The sequence below is a fragment of the Strongylocentrotus purpuratus genome, unplaced genomic scaffold (assembly GCF_000002235.5).
Source record: "Strongylocentrotus purpuratus isolate Spur 01 unplaced genomic scaffold, Spur_5.0 spur5_scaffold_6, whole genome shotgun sequence".
NCBI lineage: Eukaryota > Metazoa > Echinodermata > Echinoidea > Camarodonta > Strongylocentrotidae > Strongylocentrotus > Strongylocentrotus purpuratus.
In genome coordinates, this window is record NW_022145612.1 from 39,787,547 (window position 1) to 39,807,244 (window position 19,698).

Here is a 19,698-nt window from a genome sequence, read left to right on the forward strand (position 1 = left end):
TGAAAAATAGCCCGACTGTCAGGGAAAATGTACCCAGCGGCCATTTTGAGCAGCCATTTTGAAAGAAAAAAAAGGGAAATAAAAGGGCCTCCTCCTTAAAGAGCTGAGCATGCAGGCATTGGAATTCCTCTTGTTCTTTAAATATTTCCGTTTTGGTTAAAAACAAAATGGGACAACTTATTATCACGTAATTTTATGATATTGATGTTTGAAAAAAGGAAGAGGAATAAGATTTGGGACACTACTGCTACATGTTGATACAATGAATAGATCAAGATGGTGTCAATTTCTCTATACCCTTAAAGAGAGTGTTACGTCCTTCTCATTCTCAACACGTGATGGATTGTGCTTTCATCATTTGAAAGGTTAGCTGTATTACGTTCAAATACATGCCATACTGACTGCACAGGTCTGCGTACAAAGTCGATATCGAGAGTAATTGCATCTTGCCTGAGGGGTATTGCACATATGTAAAAGGCAATAGCAGGTGACAAAGATAATCTTATTTTACCCTCATCTCGCTTCTCATCACCGATGCATTTATGCAACACTGCCTCCTTAAAGGGATCCGGTAACTTTGTCTTAGATCCTTTAAAAAAATCCTGGATTTAGCTCATGCTGCAATGATAATTATAAACCTTTAGGTCAGTCAGGAACCCCCATGACTTTTACAAGCTGATCGCCTGTCTGATTATCAAGATATTTATGATTGAAAATCGAAATTAAATTTTGAGTTTGCCAACGGTTTTGGGGAAAACGAGTATGGTAAAACCGGTCACTCAAAGATTTTTACTTTTTTGAGGCACTTCGTGATCATTTTGAAGCACAATTTTTTTAGGGCTTCAATTTTACACCATATCATAGACACTGATAACACATAGGACCGTGTATCTCAGATTTAACATTGTTAAACAATCCCTTTAAAGGAGCTACACAAAGAAAATTCACTAACAACTCATAATTAGAACAAATTACATATGGATGGAAAGATTTTCTCTTGAAAAACATGAACAATTTGCTGAGAAATCATATAGATATCATGGAAAGGCGTAAAATGCAATTTTTCAAGACCCTCGAACGCCCCTGAACGTAAGTCAAACACACAAGCCCAGCGAGCTCTAAATAGTGACGTCACACACTGGACGAACAGCTCAGTGCTGTGTAGCAGTATGCAACTAGACAGCCGTGTCCCGTATGTGACGTCACAAATATTGACACTCTACAAAGGACCACTGAAGGCAGAAAATCTGGATCTCAAAACTAACATTTTTGAGAGTTGATTACTGCAGGCCCCAAACATATTTTGAAGAGAAGAGTTGTTGTATTTGATCGGCAAGGCTTCCCCTTCGCAATGATATGAGTTTTGCATCAATTCAAAACACTTTTGATTCTTTGTGTGGTTACTTTAAAGCCACTCTTAGAATAAGATATTGAAACTTGAAGTCCACTTGGAAAGTACATGTACATGTATACCGGTAATGTGATAGATGTATATATTCTGACAGCAAAATATTAGAATCCACTTTGAGGGTTTGCGTCCAAAATTGAATTCCACTCAAGAGTGTCACATTTACATGTAGGATATTGTAGCATTATAATACACTGAAGTGACTGAACGATATATCCCACCATAATTAAAGCCCACTTATTTGTTATTCAGAATGTTATTGCAATTCTAAAGTCCATCGAGAACGTGGACATTATAGTGATGCAGTTTGCATATCATTATGACTCATTTATGAGGATACAGATGTGTCAAAATATAGGATTTTTTTTTTATCAAGGAAAGAAGACGATAACAAACTACAAGCTGCAACATGTTTATGTAGGAAGGGAAGTAATACCTTTCACATCATAATTAGGTACTTAGAATCAGCAATACACACACATTTGTACTCAAGGTGAAACTAGTGATCAAATTTTGTAAATAACATATGAGGGGCAAACATGATTTACCAGAAATATACCCGTACAAAGTTACAAGCTTTAAATTATGATTCTTTTTGTGGCCTACAGTGTTGTAGCAAAGACAGTATTATTTCAGAAAGAAATTTTTTCTTTTATAGTGTCATTGCATGCACATGCTGATAGATTTGATTGATGCCCTTTGACTTTATTGGGTTTGCAGGAATATGCTTTGCTTTTGAAATTTATGGAATTTTACTAATTGATATTGATGATACTTGTGTACCGGTATGTATATTGTTGTAGTTCATTTGTATCTTGTAGAATAACTATTTTATATGACACATTCTATCCTCTAGCCTACATTTGTACATGCAGTTAAAAACTACCGGTAGATTATTCATACCCTTACCAAGTTTTGTAATGTTGTCATGTGAAAAATTTGATTTGTCTCGATTTATGTTTCCTAAGAATGTGACATATTAAAGCTAATATGTACATCTAAAATATTTAACAAAGGCCCTAATTCCACCAGTCCACTTTTGATTCTTGAGTTGACAAAAACACACAAAACATCAAATTTACAAGGGGTGTGAATAATTTAGTTGATAAAGGATAGTTGAGTTCTGTTGCAGAGGGCACAACACAAAATAATTTTGTTGTGAGATAATGATAAACTGAGTGTCAAATTTGAAAGAACATACAATTTAAATGACAAAATCATCTTCGTTTGATCAAAATCGGTTCAGAGAAGGCTGAAATATCCATAAAGATAACGATTCCTAACATTTGTGTACAACCACAAATATTCGATTATTTTGTAAAAGCCGTTGAAAAAACAAAACAGCGCCTTTTACGTTGTATTTTAGCCAATGTCGATGTTGGCTTTTTCATGTGGGTTATATTACGCACAACCAGCCGGCCCATGTATTGTTATTTTTAATTAGTTACTTAATTAACGGTCACCGTTTTCTTTTGAAAGTAGAGCTGAATTGGTATGATCGTATTGGCGAAGTTTCACACATTTTGGGGTTTAAAATTACCTTCATAGAAATTTTAGGTCCTAAAAGGGCACTAGAAATGCCATAGATTAGAATAAGAATAAGAGCAATAACCATGCACTTTGAAGGCATTTGCGGTCTGAAAACAGAACTCAACTATCCCTTTAACTGTACGATCAGAGCTTCTACTTGTATCTGTAGTATATACAGTGTACATGTACATGTAGGCTGCTGCATGCAATCATTTCAAAACAAATCCCAAGAAAAGGTCATCAATGACACAGGAGAATCCATGCAACCACCAGCACAAAATGACAGACTGTGTTTACACCCAGAGTTCATGTGAGGTTTATGAAACGTTTGCTTGTGGTTTACTCAGTGGATGGAAGGTCATCGATGACACAGGAGGATCCATGCCACCACCAGCACAAAATGACAGACTGTGTTTACACTCAGAGTTCATGTCAGGTTTATGAAACGTTTGCTTGTGGTTTACTCAGTGGAAGGGAAAATCGCTTGTTTGTTCTGAGGTTCATATCATGTTATTGTTGTCCAAATACATGAGGCCTATCCTCATCAGCTCGAGTTTGCCAAATAACCTGCTATTTTAACTTTCCCAATCGCAAATTAACCAGTTAATGCGTCCTCATCAGCCCACAATTGCAATTAGCGGGATATTTGGTCAAGAAAATATCCCGAGAAATGTTGGTCTTGTTTCCAAAATATCCCGCTATTTAGGAAATAGCGGGCTAATTTGCGCCCGGCAGAGCTAGTTTGTGTGTCGAGCGTATCGGTCCGGTGAGGACGCATCGGTCCGGTGAAGACGCAATTTTGAACTTCGGGATAATATCCAAAGTCTGAAAATAGTGGTTATTTGGCAAACTCGAGCTGATGAAAACAGGCCTAGTGCTGTAACTGTTTTGGGGATAAATATCCATGAAACAGTGTGAATATATATAGCAAGTCCCTTATGCAACCATGCAGTGAACCAGCAGCACAAAGTTCTAGTCATGTGTTTACATTAAGAGTTCATAAGTTGTATGGAATGATTGTGGTTTATTCACTGGTGTAAACAATTGCTTATATTATTTGTTTTGTGGCCAAGATTGAAAGGTGAATTACATCATATATCATATACCTGTACATATTTTTTGTACTCAAAATATCATCTATTTGAGAAATAACCTGTCATTGTGTATTATATAATGAGAAGTCACCAAGAAACTGTTTGGAATCCACCCAGCCGCTTATATAAATTACAGACATGAAATTATACTAAGAGTTAAAATGTTCGTTAAATGTTTAGTTGTGGTCTAAATGCTTAAACAAGAAATAACTCATACTATTTTTCAAAAAAGCCTGGATTAGATTTATAGAAAAAATATCTGTACTGTTATTTCTGTCACCCTCAAAACATGTTGATTCTTTATAATCCAAAGTATACAGTGGTACACAAAAAATATAAAAAAGTGTATTTGAGCAGGAAAACTAAAATGCTCTTTCTCCTGAGACATACTGTACATTGTAAAAAATGGAGAACTAAAACATCTTTGGTGCATAAGTGATGTGGCACAATTTTACTACATGTAACTCTCTGGGCATACATAAAAGTAACAGCTGCATGTTTGTAACCTCTGTTTTACAAGTGACTGTCTATAGGCCTACGTACGCTACATATGATAAGGCCAATTGTACAATTACATACTTTTTTTCAATTTTTTTTCCTTCAACGAATTTTTACCTCAATACTAGGGCTAAATGAACTGTAACAGTATCTGTATTTATTGAACAATGATAACAGTATTGAAATTAATTTTGTTTTTGTTTGATCCTTGTTTATACATGGAAAAGCGCTTAGAGACATTTGTATTTAGCGCTATATATAAAATTAAATTTATTATTATTATTATAAAAGCACCTACATTTGTATCTACAATGTAACACATGTAAATCTGCCTTTTATACCTCGTACAATCTCCGTAGATACCATAATTATACTAAAACAGGAAAAGCAGAGAAATCTTTGTCCATGCATCTATTTCCCATATTACACCTCTTTTGATTGAGTCACATTGGTTGCCAATAAGGCAGATAATTATGTAAAGCATTGAATGTTTAAACCCCAATTTATTTTTCTGAATTATTATCTGTTGAATCACATCCATACATGTATATGTACATAACTTACGAAGTACACAGAACAAGCTGCGTCTACAGCTACCTTGCACAAAAACAAAAGTATTTCTAGAAGATAGTACATTGTATCTGTACTTTTAGTTGCGCCGCTACAAAGCTTTTGAATAACCTACCACTAGACCAGGGACTTGCTAGACATAAGAAAAGCCTCAGCTGTTGCTGTCTTCAAACTTTTGTTGAAGTTGCTCTTGTTTTCAGGAGCTTTTGAATAGTTTTAATTTTTGTGTCTGTAAAGGAGCACTGTTAGGAGTTTTTTTTCTCATCACAGCAAAGTAGAGTATATATACACCTGTACATGTAGGAGCTGTGCTATATTAAGTGATGATTTAATTCTTTTTCATCTTATTCTTTGCAGTCTTTAGTACTAGTGAGTCAGTTGCCCTTCACATCATTATTCACCCAGTTAGCTAGCCTGGTAGCCCCAGAGTATTTTGACAATGGGGAACCATCAATAGAAGCAGGTAAGTTATTATGTAAACCCTTGATCTTACAGATTGTTTATTTCAGCCAGTTTATGACAATTACAGACCAATGGCTTTCCCTTGCCTATAAAATGCAGTGGTATAGTGACATATAATTTGTTTTATTATTTTATTTTAAAAATATTTAAACAAATCTAATGTCTGTTCTAGCATTCAGCTTGCCATGGCACAGAGCAGTAACCACCCCTTGCCCAGGGTATACCCTTCATTAGTATATTGAAATATACTTTGTTATTTTGTACTTAAAGAGAAGGTTGAGTTCTGAGAAGAGGTTAAAAAAATAATTTGTGAGCGTTATCATTCTTATTATGCAAGTGTGGAAGAACATCAGATAAGACATGTTCCCTGAAAATCATGGCTCTACAAATGCCTTCATATTCTAAATGTGTCATGTAACATCGTAAAAATCCAGGGTAGAATTTTTACGCCACGTGTTTGTGTAGTCCCATATACATCTTTCTGTGTACAGTGTTTGTAACTTTACCAAGACTTGGCCAAATTTCTTTTCATTTTGATGATTCCAGAACCTTGCAAAACACACAAATTCTTATATGCTAGATGATCAACCTTTTCTGGTCGATTCCACACCGTTTCTTTCACAATGGAATCGCATAACCAGAACTCAACTTCATCTTTAAACTAAGGTTATGCAAAGTTTTGGGAAATTTTAAAAATTGGATGGATATCAATTTTTTAAAATTTTGATATATTTGGATGCGCCTGTGGATGTATTATAAGCACTAATAAAATTAACCCCTAAAACATTTCTGCTTTCAAGCAAATTGAGTAATAAAAATTTACTGGTGCTCCTGGTAAATTTCAAATATTTCAAAAAGCGTCCAAGGCCATTCATTGGTAGCTCCGACCAGTTATGATATATAATTTCCAAATGGGAATAGCAAATCGGTCGATTGTAGTCAAGAAACATTGTTGTAAAGCTAAAGTAATATCAGTCTTGAGAGGGAGCTAAACAACATAAAGAGTTTATCATTTACAATTTCATCACTTTAGACTCGATTTCAAACGCGACAACGATCATTGAATATTGTAAAATCGCATAGGCTTTCAATATGTTCATTTGAACCAAATTCATGACCCCATACCCAAACTTTGTATTACCTTGAATGTTTGTTGTTGTTTTCAGCATGCCATGACATAGACCAGTGGCCATCGCCTTGCCCAGGGAAGACCCTTCACTTACCCATCATGGGCTGTGTCCTTCAGGTCCGCATCCCGTCAAGGCAAGACAAGCCCAGTGCTGCAGCCGGTGCCAGGGGACATGTCGAGGTAAGGAAAATGAAGAGTTGCTGATCTCATTTGTGTGTTAGAGTAGGATAGGGTGTATACCTTGGGAATTTACCTAAATAATAATAAATAATTTTTACATAGCGCTTAATACAAATGTCTCTAAGCGCTTTACAAATATACTATTACCCCGGTCATTGGATTCAGTGCTTGCCCACACACACTGTGTGCACAATCTCCACTCCCTGGAGAGCATTCCAGCCGGGCGTTAATTGACGCTCACAAGCTGTTTGACCAACAATGACGGCTGCATCCTACCGGGTACCCATTTGACACCTGGGTGGAGAGTAGCAAGTGCAGGTTAATATCTTGCCAAAGGATATTAGTGCCGTGTCGGGATTCGAACCCTCGACCTTCGCATCTCCAGTCAAGCGCCTTAAACCACTCGACCACGACACTCCTACTGAGAACTGAGGACAGACAGAGCCAGTGCTGCAGCTAGTGCCGAAGGACAGGTCGTGGTATTCAGATTGAGAAATTAGTGTGAATCATCATCTCTTGTGGATGAGAGGTTGGGTGTACATACATAATCTTGTTCTTGGTAATGTGCTAGAAGGTTTAAAAGATTGCATCTATTGGCATTTGAGAAAAGACAAAGCCAGTGCTGCAGCCAGTGACAAGGGACAGGTCATGGTATGGGAGATTGAGGATTATTATGAAGCATTTGAGATCTTTTTGAGATGTGGTTGTATTAGTAAGGATCTTATTCTTGCCACCCTGTTAAAGGTAAAGACCAGTTTTGGAAACGCCCCCCTCTCAAAAAATGGAATAGAAGCGCAAATTACCAATCATGTGAAAGAATATGTTTTGACTAATACGTGATGATACAAATTTTGCTGAGAAACTGCCTACTAATTAATATATTTGGTAAATTATTATATCTATTTGGACCTGATAGATATCGCGCACGTGTCGCGTAGTCCCATATAAATCTTTCTGTGTACAGTGCTTGTAACTTTACCAAGATTGGGCCAAGTTTCTTATTATTTTGATGATTCCAGAACCTTGCAGTACACACAATACTTATATGCTAGATGATCAACCTTTTCTGATCGATTCCACAACGTTTCTTTCACAATGCAATCGCATGACCATAACTGGTCTTTATCTTTAAAGTTTCTAGAAAAGACTTGAAAAATTCTGTCCACAAAAAATTAAAGGAATCATTGTTTGTTAACTGTATAGATACTAATATTGACGGTATTCGTCTTCCATTTTAGTGTATTAAACGTTTCTTTCACAATACAATCGCATGACCAGAACTGGCCTTTATCTTTAAATAGCATGTAACAGTTACAAACAATTTGCAATATGACACCTGCTACTTTAAACCCTTTCATTGATGTAGTCTTTTATACTGCCAACATGTTGACAGTGTTTCAACAAAGAAAATATGGTCTTCTTTCTTGAAATATGAAACACATGTTTTGTATGAAAATTAAACAGACAAAAGGTACTGCAATTGAGAACTTCTCTGGCAAATCTGTGTGGTTCTAGAAACCCTTGGTCACACAGTAACAGTAACCTGCCTTCAAAGAAAAAGTGCAGTGGAACAGGGCTTAAATTAACTGGAAAACCTGAACGATTCTATATTGTAAGTTAATTACAGGCAGGGCTAGTGGAAAAAATGTAGGTGCATGCAAGAAAGGCCAAAGCGTACTAATTTATCAGTAGTTGCAAGATACAGAAATGTCCAGTGCACTTATATGTCATTGTATTGTGCCTGTCTTGTTAGGCGGTTTACCATGTGGGCACAAAGTTACGTTTGTATTCGCTACTATTTGATGTCGTTGTGGTAGTTCTATGAGTCTCAGTCATGACTGACCCTTTTTGACCCTGTGAACGATGATTCTCTGGAGTATTCTGTCTTGAGCTATACGATGTACTTTTTGATAAACATAGATTCAAATTATATTGTTGCATCTCGTTCCATTTTTATATTGATTACAGCTGATGGGATCGCCTCTTACTGTCGTGCCTTCCATCAGTGAGCCTGAGATGTTTAGATGCCTTCATCCAGTTATACCTCACATGCAGCTCCTATGGGAGCTTGTCCTTACTGGAGAGGTGGGTCAATGGTCATGGGTCTTTTCATAAACCAGACTTGGAGGGATCCGGTGCATTTTAGCCCCCAAACTTTCCATTAATTTCCAGACCATAAGATTTTAATCTCCTGTGAAAAATGGTTTAAAGTCATTTTTCTCCAAAAGACAAATAAAAACACCCCCAAAACAACACCCCAACACAAACACCACGCCCCTCCTAACCCTTTCCTGCTCTCCACCCCTTGCCTGCCCCCACCCCCACCCCCATCCCTACTTGCATATCCTTCACTAATCGATGATGTGCGAGAAATGCGAGCAATTGCAGACATAGACTTGACATGCATATAGTGGAATCAGATACATGAAGGAGAATCTATGTTTGGAAGTTTTATTTTGAAATATATAGTCAAACCTGCTTCTTTTTAACTCAATTCTATAACAGTAGACATGTACATGTAGGAGTGTGTGTGCATGTGTGTTACTTGTATTTGCAAGTTGTTGTTGATTTCTTTTATTTAACAGGCCTGATAATTACTAGATTTAAATCGGTTTCCCAATTTTTTTCCTGATTTTTTTTTCTTCCCGATTTTAACATTTTTTTTTTTAAACCCGATTTATTTTATTTTTGTTCTTCCTGATTTTATCCATTTTTTCCAGATTTTCCACTTATTTTCTTCCCCCCAACTTTCTTTCTCAAAAGAGGGGAATGTTGTCAGATGCCATTCCCCACCCCCCCCCCCCCCCGACTCCTCTTCTTTTTTGTTTTACTCAAGGGGGGGGGGGGGCGTGGTTGAGGGGAAATTTCTTTTCTTTTTTTTTTTTTTAGTGCTCACTAGTATCACCCCTGATTTAATGAGTGGAATAAACTTGAACTGGGTAAAATTGAATATCATACATTACTTTTTTCTTTTTCTTGTCCAGACATTAGTTGTGATGGCACCAGGGCCTGGTATGTGTGCTGATACTGTCCATGCTCTGGTCAGTATGATCTCACCTCTAAGGTTCATGTCCGACTTCAGACCCTACTTCACCATCCATGACAGCGAGTTCAAGGAGTATACCACAAGAACCCAAGCACCGTAAGTACAGCCAAGAGGGCATGTAAAAGAAACATCTAATAGGATTCAGCCATATGAGGACGCAGGTTCGAAACTGAGTCACGTCTTTCGGATGGTGACGTTTAAAGGTCCGTCCCCAGACGTAAATAGTCATATCTGATTGATACACGTCTGTAAAAACCCAATACACACACACTCACACATTGCATTTGATTTCAATGGAGTGCAGAAATTTGGGAAAACACTGAACTAATAAAAGATGTGGAAAGTTAAAACAGGCCAACTTATGAGAACATTCATTGTTGTTCAAAATGTTAAAGTCTGTAGAACATCACTTGGTAACTTAGTCATGTGATTAGGATGTTAATACGCTCTCGCCTAAAGATGTTTATTTTTTACATGAACTGATCTGAAATATCCATTCTGTTTCACAGTTATGGAGCAAAATGCCCTTTTTCTTATAGGAAACCAGTTGTAGCCTATAAGGTGTACTCACATCACAGAGTCGCTAATTGTCTCCCATGGTATACATTTTTATGTGATGGTTTTCCTGACTGGGAAAATCAGTATGCAAGATCAGTGACTAAGAGACAAAGAATGTGTGTATGATTGTAAAAGGAAAAGACATTTGTATGCATTATACAAACAAATTCATTTCAATGCAATTCGTTTTTCTAAACCATTTAAAATCAAAATCAGTATACAAAGCATGCTTGTATGAAAATTATTGATACAGTGTAAATGGTCAGGGTGCCCCTAAAAGCCAAGGCTTGATTAATGGGGCACCCTATACATAAATGAATATACATAGAATAAACATGAGATACAAAACAACCTTAGTTTATAAAAACCCCAATATAATACCCATTTTTATGTGTAGCCTGTTGAAAATATCTTTGATTAGTAGAGGCCAGTGAGAATTTAAAGAAATGGCTGCATTGTATGTTGTATACTATGGAGAATGAGATCATTCTTGAAAATGTAAGTGCTATTTAATTTGATCTTCTGTCTCAAAGGCCTTCAGTGATTCTTGGAGTGACAAACCCATTCTTTGCCAAGACGTTACAGCATTGGCCCCATATAGTACGGATAGGAGAACCCTCGTATGGTAAGTTTTACAGGTGTACATCTTTTTGCATATATGCAGATGAGGATATGATAGTACATTGAGTAGGGAAATAATAATGATAATAGTAGTACACCATACTTTTATAGCGCATATCACAAATATATCCCTATGCGCTGTAATGGAGAGAAGGGTAAGATATGTAGAGGTGTCGTGGTCAAGTGGATACGTTGCCGGACTGTCGATCACAAGGTCTGCGGTTCGAGTCCCCCTGCCGCACTAATGTCCTTTGGCGAGACATTGATCTACATTTACCACACTCAACCCAGGTGATGCAAATGGGTACCTGGCAGGAATTAATTCTTGAAATGCTGGAGCGCTGTATAACGGCAGCTAGGCTAAAGCCGGGGTAATAATAAATGTGCTTCGGAATAGAATTATCTAGATAGACGGCGCTATAGAAATGCCTATTATTATTATTATTGTTATTATTATTATTATTATTATTATTATTATTTTTATCATATGGTCAACATGCTTCCTTGAGTCATTGGGTTAAACGAAACATGATATAGTTTGTCTTATCAAAGGACAATTACATTAAATTGATGTTCAGCTGGAATCCACTGTCAGCAGTCACAGAAACAAGTAAAAACACTTGAAAGGAATTTATGATTGTAATTTGAGTTTTATGAGATGTGCAAAATGCTGGTAACATGAAATCATTTATGCTGTCTTTGCATTTCTTTGTTACAAATCATGTCTTCAGGACAAAGATTGGATAATGTATGCTTTTTGTATAATGACTGTAGAATACATGACGTTTATTGAGTCATGCAAAGTGAATGGCTTATTTATAGTTATGTCAAATCTAATGTGAAATAGTAATATTCTTCTGAATAATTCTATGGGTCTGATATTACATGAATCTAAATTTGTTTAATTTGTTTGTTTTGTTTTACAGGAGACAAGAATTCCAAAGCTCTGAAACCAAAGAAGCCAGGGAGTATCAAAACACTAGAGTCCAAACCAGGCAAGTATTAGAAGACTTATTATGTCTTGAAATCCACTGGGTGAATATTTTGATAGGTGTTATAAAGATAAAAGAAAACAAACTTGATTTACTTGCTGATAAACTGAATTATATACCTCACTTAAGAAATCCAGCCATCTGATTGGTCGAAATTGCAGTCATGGTTTTAGCCATTCCCGCAAGTGTTCAGAACTTTAGGCATGATTAATGCATTGAAGTCATTGTTATCATTATTATTATTTTTTTTTTTTTTTTGGGGGGGGGGGGGGCTTATCAATATTACACTGAATAACACTTGGGGTTTGCATGACAAGACTTGTTTTTAGCTCATTGATGACATGAGTTTAACCAAAAGCCAAAAGGTCATTGATTCATATATTTAAATACATAATTAATGCCCTTCTGGCTCCGAACAGACCATATAATTCCCATCCTGCTTTTTTTTTTGTATGTTGCATGTATTTTCTGCTCCTTATTATTCAGTTTAATCTCAATGGCTGTGTGTTGTGTAACATAAGAAGTTTATTTTGTGTTGTATCTTATAGGTGTCTACACACAGTACAAACCATTCCTGAACAAAGACAAGAACATTATCAAGAGGTTATCAAAGGTGAGTCAATCAAGAACTTTATTTTGATACAAGATAAATTGCAGTGGTACTATGACCCACACTTATGAGTCTCTGAGGTCCTCTGATAACCCCCGATCTAGAATGACCCCCTCAATTTCAACTCTCATTCTATCCAGAGATAGAGTAGGATCCTTTGTATTATGACGTGGTAAAACAAAAGTTGTGCGTGTGTTCACTGGACTCTGTGTTATAAGATACAGAATTGTTAAGCGTATTCCACCTCATGTCATAATATGAAATCCCCATGGTGTTGCTGCATCATACCTGAACGAGGCTAAACAAGAATTTAGTTGTTTTTTTTAAATTGGAACCGAACTGCATTTTTGCTTTTATGAACTGAATGAAATGAAACCTTCTTGTGACCATTTTGACAGGGCATGCAGACCAGGAGACCTACGGAAGTCCAGGACGCTATGCTTAGGAGGCATCTCCTGGAGCTGACTCAGAGCTTCATGATCCCACTGGAAAGATACGTTGCTAGTCTCATGCCTCTACAAAGGAATATCTCTCCCTGGAAGGTGAGTTGTTATTATGCCTCCGCCACCGAAGGTGGTGCCGGAGGCATCATGTTTTCGGGTTGTCCGTCCGTACGTCCGTCCCGTTTGACCGTTATCACAATATCTCAAGAACCATTTAAGATTTAAACTTAAGACTCGGGAATAGTATTTATCACCATAGGAAGACGATCTGATTAGATTTTGGAGTACGTAGGTCAAAGGTCACAGGTCACAGAGGTCAACTTATGAAATTCCTTGTATTGAGTTTGTTAGCGCGATATCTCAAGAACCATTTGAGATTTAAACTTCAAACTTAAGGATAGTATGTATCACCATAGGAAGACGATCTGATTAGATTTTGGAGCACGTATGTCAAAGGTCAAGGGTCACAGAGGTCAACTTATGAAATTCCATACATTGAGATTGTTATCATGATATCTCAAGAACCACTGGAGATTTAAACTTCAAACTTAGTGATAGTGTGTATCACTATAGGAAAACAATCTGATTAGATTTTGGAGCACGTAGATCAAAGGTCAAGGGTCATAGAGGTCAACTTATGAAATTCCATACATTGAGATTGTTATCATGATGTCTCAAGAACCACTGGAGATGTAAAAACTTCAAACTTAAGGATAGTATGTATCACCATAGGAAGACGATCTGATTAGATTTTGGAGCACGTATGTCAAAGGTCAAGGGTCACAGAGGTCAACTTATAAAATTCCATACATTGAGATTGTTATCATAATATCTCAAGAACCACTGGAGATTTAAACTTCAAACTTAATGATAGTGTGTATCACCATAGGAAGACAATCTGATTAGATTTTGGAGCACGTAGGTCAAAGGTCAAGGGTCACAGAGGTCAACTTATGAAATTCCATACATTGAGATTGTTATCATGATATCTCAAGAACCACTGGAGATTTAAACTCCAAACTTGTTTAAATTGCTCTATGGCGGAGGCATCATTTTCGACTGCGCGCAGTCAAAATTCCATCTAGTTTATTATAAGACGGGTTCTAGAATCAATTGACATCACGTGGGCGTGTATTAGTTCTTCAAATCGTGCCAAAAAACTCCCATCAAAAATTGATAACACACGCTCGATACCTGCGGATATCGCTTTTGCGTAATTCAGCCAAATTTAATTTGTGCATAATTTTCAATATCTAGATCTAGATCTAGAATATTCTAGGCCTAGATCTAGTTAGATCTAACTTACCGTAGATCTAAATCTAATATCTATCTTTACTCTGGATCTAGACTATATTGTAAGAAAGTATTGCCGACCCGTCTTATAAAACAAATAATGCACCGTTTCGCTCTTGTTTTATCACAGTTCCAGTGCACTCGGTTTAGTCAGTGCGATATTGCACTTGCCCTGCGGGCTTGTGCATTATCACCTATGTGCACTGACTAAACTCCGTGCACTGGCCTTGCGCTAACACACTCGCAACAGTGCATTATTTGTTTAATATAGGGTAGTATGAAGGTGACTTGACCTTTGCTCCCGCGACATGGGCTCTAGGCTTTTCATACTTCATCAAAATCTTAGGATTAGGGTTGGAATTGGTTTTAGGTTAAGCTTGGGGTTAGACATTGGGCCAATTCTGAGGTTAGGATTAGGCATAAGTATAGTGTTTGGTCCTGTGTTGAAGTTAAAAGTGGATTAGTGTGGAAATTGACCGTGGGGCAATTGTCGCTGGGCATGTTTTCTAGAATTTTGATGGAATTTCCTGTAGGCATTGTATTACAATCCTCTCAAATTACAACCTTCCTGCATGCACACATCTCACATATGCTGTTTATATATATATTTATTTTCTTCTATTTGGGTGGTTTTTGGGTTGTTCTATGGTTTTATGTGCATGATGAAAGACCCATCAGTCGTAAACATGAACTCAAAATCCTTATTTAATATTGGATAGCTTTGAGTGTGATACAAGAATGAATCGCTTGAGCCTTGACAATATTGAACAATCGGAGACGAGTCCAATATTGTCATATCAAGAGCAATATATTCTTGTATCACACAAAAAGAAAGCCATATAATATCATTATTATAATCCATATCAGGCTGACTAGCGAAATATCAAAATTTGACGTACTGCGGTAATATGGCTTTGTTTTTGTGTGATACGATATCGATATCCATAGTTGAAGTTCCTGGATAACTGAGCAATATGAAAACAATATCAGTCATCCGGGTTCTGCGCTAAAGATATTAAATACACCGATTCATTGTACCACTTGAAAGCATTATATAGATAATAATACCTGATATTGGTTGATGGTGGCCAGTTTTCTTCTACCCCAAAAGATCTCCAGGTCTACAGTTATCATAGGAGCTCATTACTAAAGTTCTATAATTTTGTTCAGATCATTTGCATTACTATATCGACTTGAAAAGAAATCATGACAAACATGAGGATCCCCTGTGACCTGTTGCCTGTAAACAACCATGCCAATCACACTTTGTTCATGTTATACGCTTAAAGATACGATGTCCCTTTTGCAGCCAACATCAAATTCTGTAGAACTTTGCAGGAATTATGAATATGTCATGTATGTCCTATCTGTGAAATTTAATTGTTATCAGTGTCCTAATATTCAAATTATGCAAGGAAACCTGTTTACTTGCTAGACTTCACTGTCAGACACTGTGGTAATAACATACATAAAATGAGCTGTAAAGGGTACATGATCATTTGTCTACATCAATAATCCACTTCTTGTAATGGCCAAAATTAAACTGATTGAATCTTTGCTCAGCATAAAACGAACGACCATTCGGTACAATGGTCTGAAAAATCAGACTATTACTTAATACTGGCTCTATAGCTCCTAAGTATATTCGACAACTAATAGTCGTTATTTTCCCACATAAAGACATTTTCAAGCCCCTTATTTTTTAGGGAAGTTCTAAATTAGTATTGTCTTTCAAATGCCGTGGGAATTTAACCTTTTCATTCTTTTGGCCTGCAAATGGGACATAGTACCTTTAAGCCCCAAATATTGAGTGTATTTTTTGTACTCTTCAGCATCCCCCAAGGTTGAAGCCATTTGATGCTGATGAATTCATTAAGACATTGGAGCACTCTGGACCCCAACTCACCTCAGGACTCAAGGGAGACTGGGTAGGACTCTACAAGTGAGTACATCCCAGTCTTTGACTTATTCTCACAGAGACGTCATTTTATTGTCACTCTACACTTTTTCCTTTTCACCCAGGTGAATCAAAATTTTGCCTGGTAAAATGTTCTTGCTCTTTGTTTATGTTCATGATAAATTCATCAAGCCTAGTATGATTTTATTTTAAATATTGGTCTGTCTGGAATAAGAGCTACATTGTCAACAGCTGTCTTTAAAGATATGTGTTATGTTGCCTAGGTTTGTGTTGATGGAGTAGTCATTTAGAAAACAAAATCATGAATTGTCCAATTGAAGAAATTAATTGATGCGGATTATTTTAAAAGTTATTCTATTTCTGTCTTTTATATCAGGAATACATTTTTTTTTCTTTTTCTGAAGAGCCTGAAAAGAGGTCCAATGTGTTTAAGTCCTTATGAAGGCTGAATTAGCTTGAATGGGGAGGTATCAGGGCCTCAAAACTGGCATCCCTGTTATATTTCCATTTTGTTGAATTCAAAATTCTATAATCCTGGTCCGTTTTTCAACATGTTATCTTGCAATGATCTATTTGACAGGAAATTCTTCAGATCAAAGAACTTTGAGGGTTGGTTTCAGCAGCGTCAGGAGGAGGTGAACTGTAAGCTATCAGCTCTTCACCTAGAGGCTCTGTGTGAGGCCAACATCGCGGAGTGGGCCAAAGACAAGCAAGAGGTGGAGGTCGTCGATCTTCTGCTGAAGCTTCGAGAGAAGATGGTAAGAACTACATCTTTGGCTAGCCCTAAACCTAAGCTTATATGAAGTCACAACCCCAGGGTCCCGTTTCACAAAGCCTTTTTTCAGTGACAAATGACAAATATCAGTGACAAATCTGCTGATAACCAATCAGAAGCAAGGATTTCAGTAGCTTATAACAAAAACTGTCATTTGTCACTGATGACAAGTTTTGTGAAATAGGACCCAGATCTAACCCTACATCTTTGACAAAATAAAGCTGAAAGCAAATTTAGAATTGACCTGCAACAGGGGCTGAGCCGAATCACAATTCTGTAATCAAGTACGAATGCAGGCAATCTTATGGATCTTTAGTTTTAGTGTATCATTGATCTGTGTATATATATATGTTTTACTTTATATGAATATTTATCTGATCTGCTACTCTTTGATTCAGTTTTACTCATATTGTATATTGGAAGAATTTACGAAAAACACAAGAAGAATTCTTAAATAATACTGTTTCTGTTTTGGCTATGCAGGAAAGTGTCCGGAACAACAGGATCTTGGTGAAACCGGAGCTGATCAAGCAGCTAGGAATGCATATGGATGCTATCGTCATGAACTTACCTGAAGACTTACAGAGTGTCCTCCAGAGCCACTGATAGTGAATGCATATGGATGCTATCATTATGAACTTACCTGAAGACTTACAGAGTGTCCTCCAGAGTCACTGATAGTGAATGCATAAAAAAACACTTACCAAAAACAAAAATGATTCATGTAAAGCTAATTGAAAGAGTATGTACGTGTCTTGGTACATAGTTAGTCCAGCAGCTGGAAAATCACAAAATTCACCTCCCAAGATTACCTGAAGCCTTACAGAGTCCTACACAGCCACTGATAGTAGATGCATCCAAAACATTTACCACAAATTAAAAGATTGACATGCAGCTTGATATAGAAACCGTGTCTTGGTAAGACGGGAGTTGATCAAGCAGCTAGGAGCGCTATCATCATGAGCTTACCTGAAGATTTGAAGAGTCTTCCTCTAGACCCACTGACTGTAGATGCATCAAGAACAATCACCACAATCTAGATAATTCATATCAAGCTTGAAGAGGGAACCGGTCAAACCTGAGCTGACCAAGCAGCTTTGAGCACATGTGGATGCCACCTACCATGATGAGCTCAACTGAAGATTACCAGAATGTCCTTAAAGAGAAGGTTGAGTTCTGGGAAGAGGAGAAAAATAATTTGTGAGCGTTATTATTGTTATTATGCAAGTGTGGAAGAAAATCAGATAAAACATGTTCCCTGAAAAGCATGGCTCTTCAAATGCCTTCATATTCTAAATATGGTATGTAACATTGTAAAAATCGGGATGGATTTTTACGCAACGTGTTCGTGTAGTCCCATATAAATCTTTCTGTGTAGAGTGTTTGTAACTTTACCAAGACTTGGCCAAATTTCTTATAATTTTGATGATTCCAAAACCTTGCAATGCACACAAATACATATACTTGATGTAGTCAGAGTTGATTGAGCACATGGAAGGTCTAACAAAAAATGAGTACCCCAAATTGTCTGAAGAATATTATAGTGCCGTACTGAGTGACATATACCAGATAAGGGTGCATCCAAGATGTGAACTAGAAACTGGAGGCATTATATGAAGCTTGAAGGAAAGAACAGCTTCTTGGTGTATCCACAGCCTAGCCCCCACCCCCCCCCCCCCCCCACTCCGTGAACGGAGGGATACCATGCATGTCCAAAAAATGTCCGGTAAAGGGGTACTTTTCACGCACCAAAGTCCGGCCAAAGTAAGGGGGTGCATCAAATCACTCGCCCATATCCTGATGATTTTTATTTGAAGTTTGGAGGAAATAATTACTGTTTTTGTCACTTTGTCTTTATATGTGCATTGAATATAAAGGGACATGTGATAGGATTGTATTCTTAAAATTGAGCACACTGATTGGTCATACAAATTAGAGAAAGAGTTATTACATCACTTTTGTAAACCAACACTCCTTTGTGATTCCTTGTATTGTCTATGAAGAGCTGGAAGGTGTTACACACAAATCAGAATGATCTCCCCTCCTAGCTCTCTGCAGATGACATATATTGCCAACATGCACTATTTCCATTATCACCACTGACACTGCCTACCACAAATATGATTTCCATTGATATAGTTTATATATGATATTTGATGATGGTGCCATTTGGGTAATGGAATGTTGATATGGTATGTTGAAATGTTTTATTGTCTCATATATGATGATCATGTTGTGTATGCATCTATATCAAAAATAAAAGAAAAGAAAAAATCAAATTTTTGAGTGGAAAAAGATATACAACATACAAACACAATTAAACATTATCTTGCTGAAATCGAGTGCTACATACATTCTCTACAATAACAATAGAACTATGTCTATTTGGATAAAGATATGGGGTGCACATTGTAAAGTTGTTGCAAATTTCCTCTTCATATTGCAGGTAATTGTGAAAGCCTTTCAGTGGAAAGTGCTGGTAGTACATTTAACACTATTCTGTCACTATACTAGTCAATATGTTGATATATTATAACATAGTGCTCAAGCAGCACCACTTACACGACCTCC

The 19,698-nt window shown here is 36.9% G+C and overlaps 1 protein-coding gene across 3 annotated transcripts in view; it reads left to right on the plus strand.

Annotated features, from left to right (window-relative positions):
* The window catches only part of LOC577819 (protein DENND6A), a 28,667-nt gene extending 10,086 nt beyond the window's left edge, over window positions 1-18,581 (plus strand). For 2 of the 3 annotated variants that reach the window (XM_003723800.3, XM_030971968.1), the window contains 11 exons: window positions 5,458-5,563; window positions 6,729-6,871; window positions 8,840-8,956; window positions 9,856-10,013; window positions 11,009-11,100; window positions 12,023-12,091; window positions 12,637-12,701; window positions 13,097-13,240; window positions 16,267-16,376; window positions 16,933-17,110; window positions 17,611-17,745. In XM_003723800.3, the coding sequence (XP_003723848.2) occupies window positions 5,458-5,563; window positions 6,729-6,871; window positions 8,840-8,956; window positions 9,856-10,013; window positions 11,009-11,100; window positions 12,023-12,091; window positions 12,637-12,701; window positions 13,097-13,240; window positions 16,267-16,376; window positions 16,933-17,110; window positions 17,611-17,733 (1,305 nt within the window). In that variant the 3' untranslated portion in view covers window positions 17,734-17,745. Of the gene's footprint in view, window positions 1-5,457; window positions 5,564-6,728; window positions 6,872-8,839; window positions 8,957-9,855; window positions 10,014-11,008; window positions 11,101-12,022; window positions 12,092-12,636; window positions 12,702-13,096; window positions 13,241-16,266; window positions 16,377-16,932; window positions 17,111-17,610; window positions 17,746-17,790 lie in introns of those variants that run through there. The other variant, XM_030971966.1, reaches the window with a different exon arrangement.
* The last annotated feature ends 1,117 nt before the right edge of the window (window positions 18,582-19,698 follow it).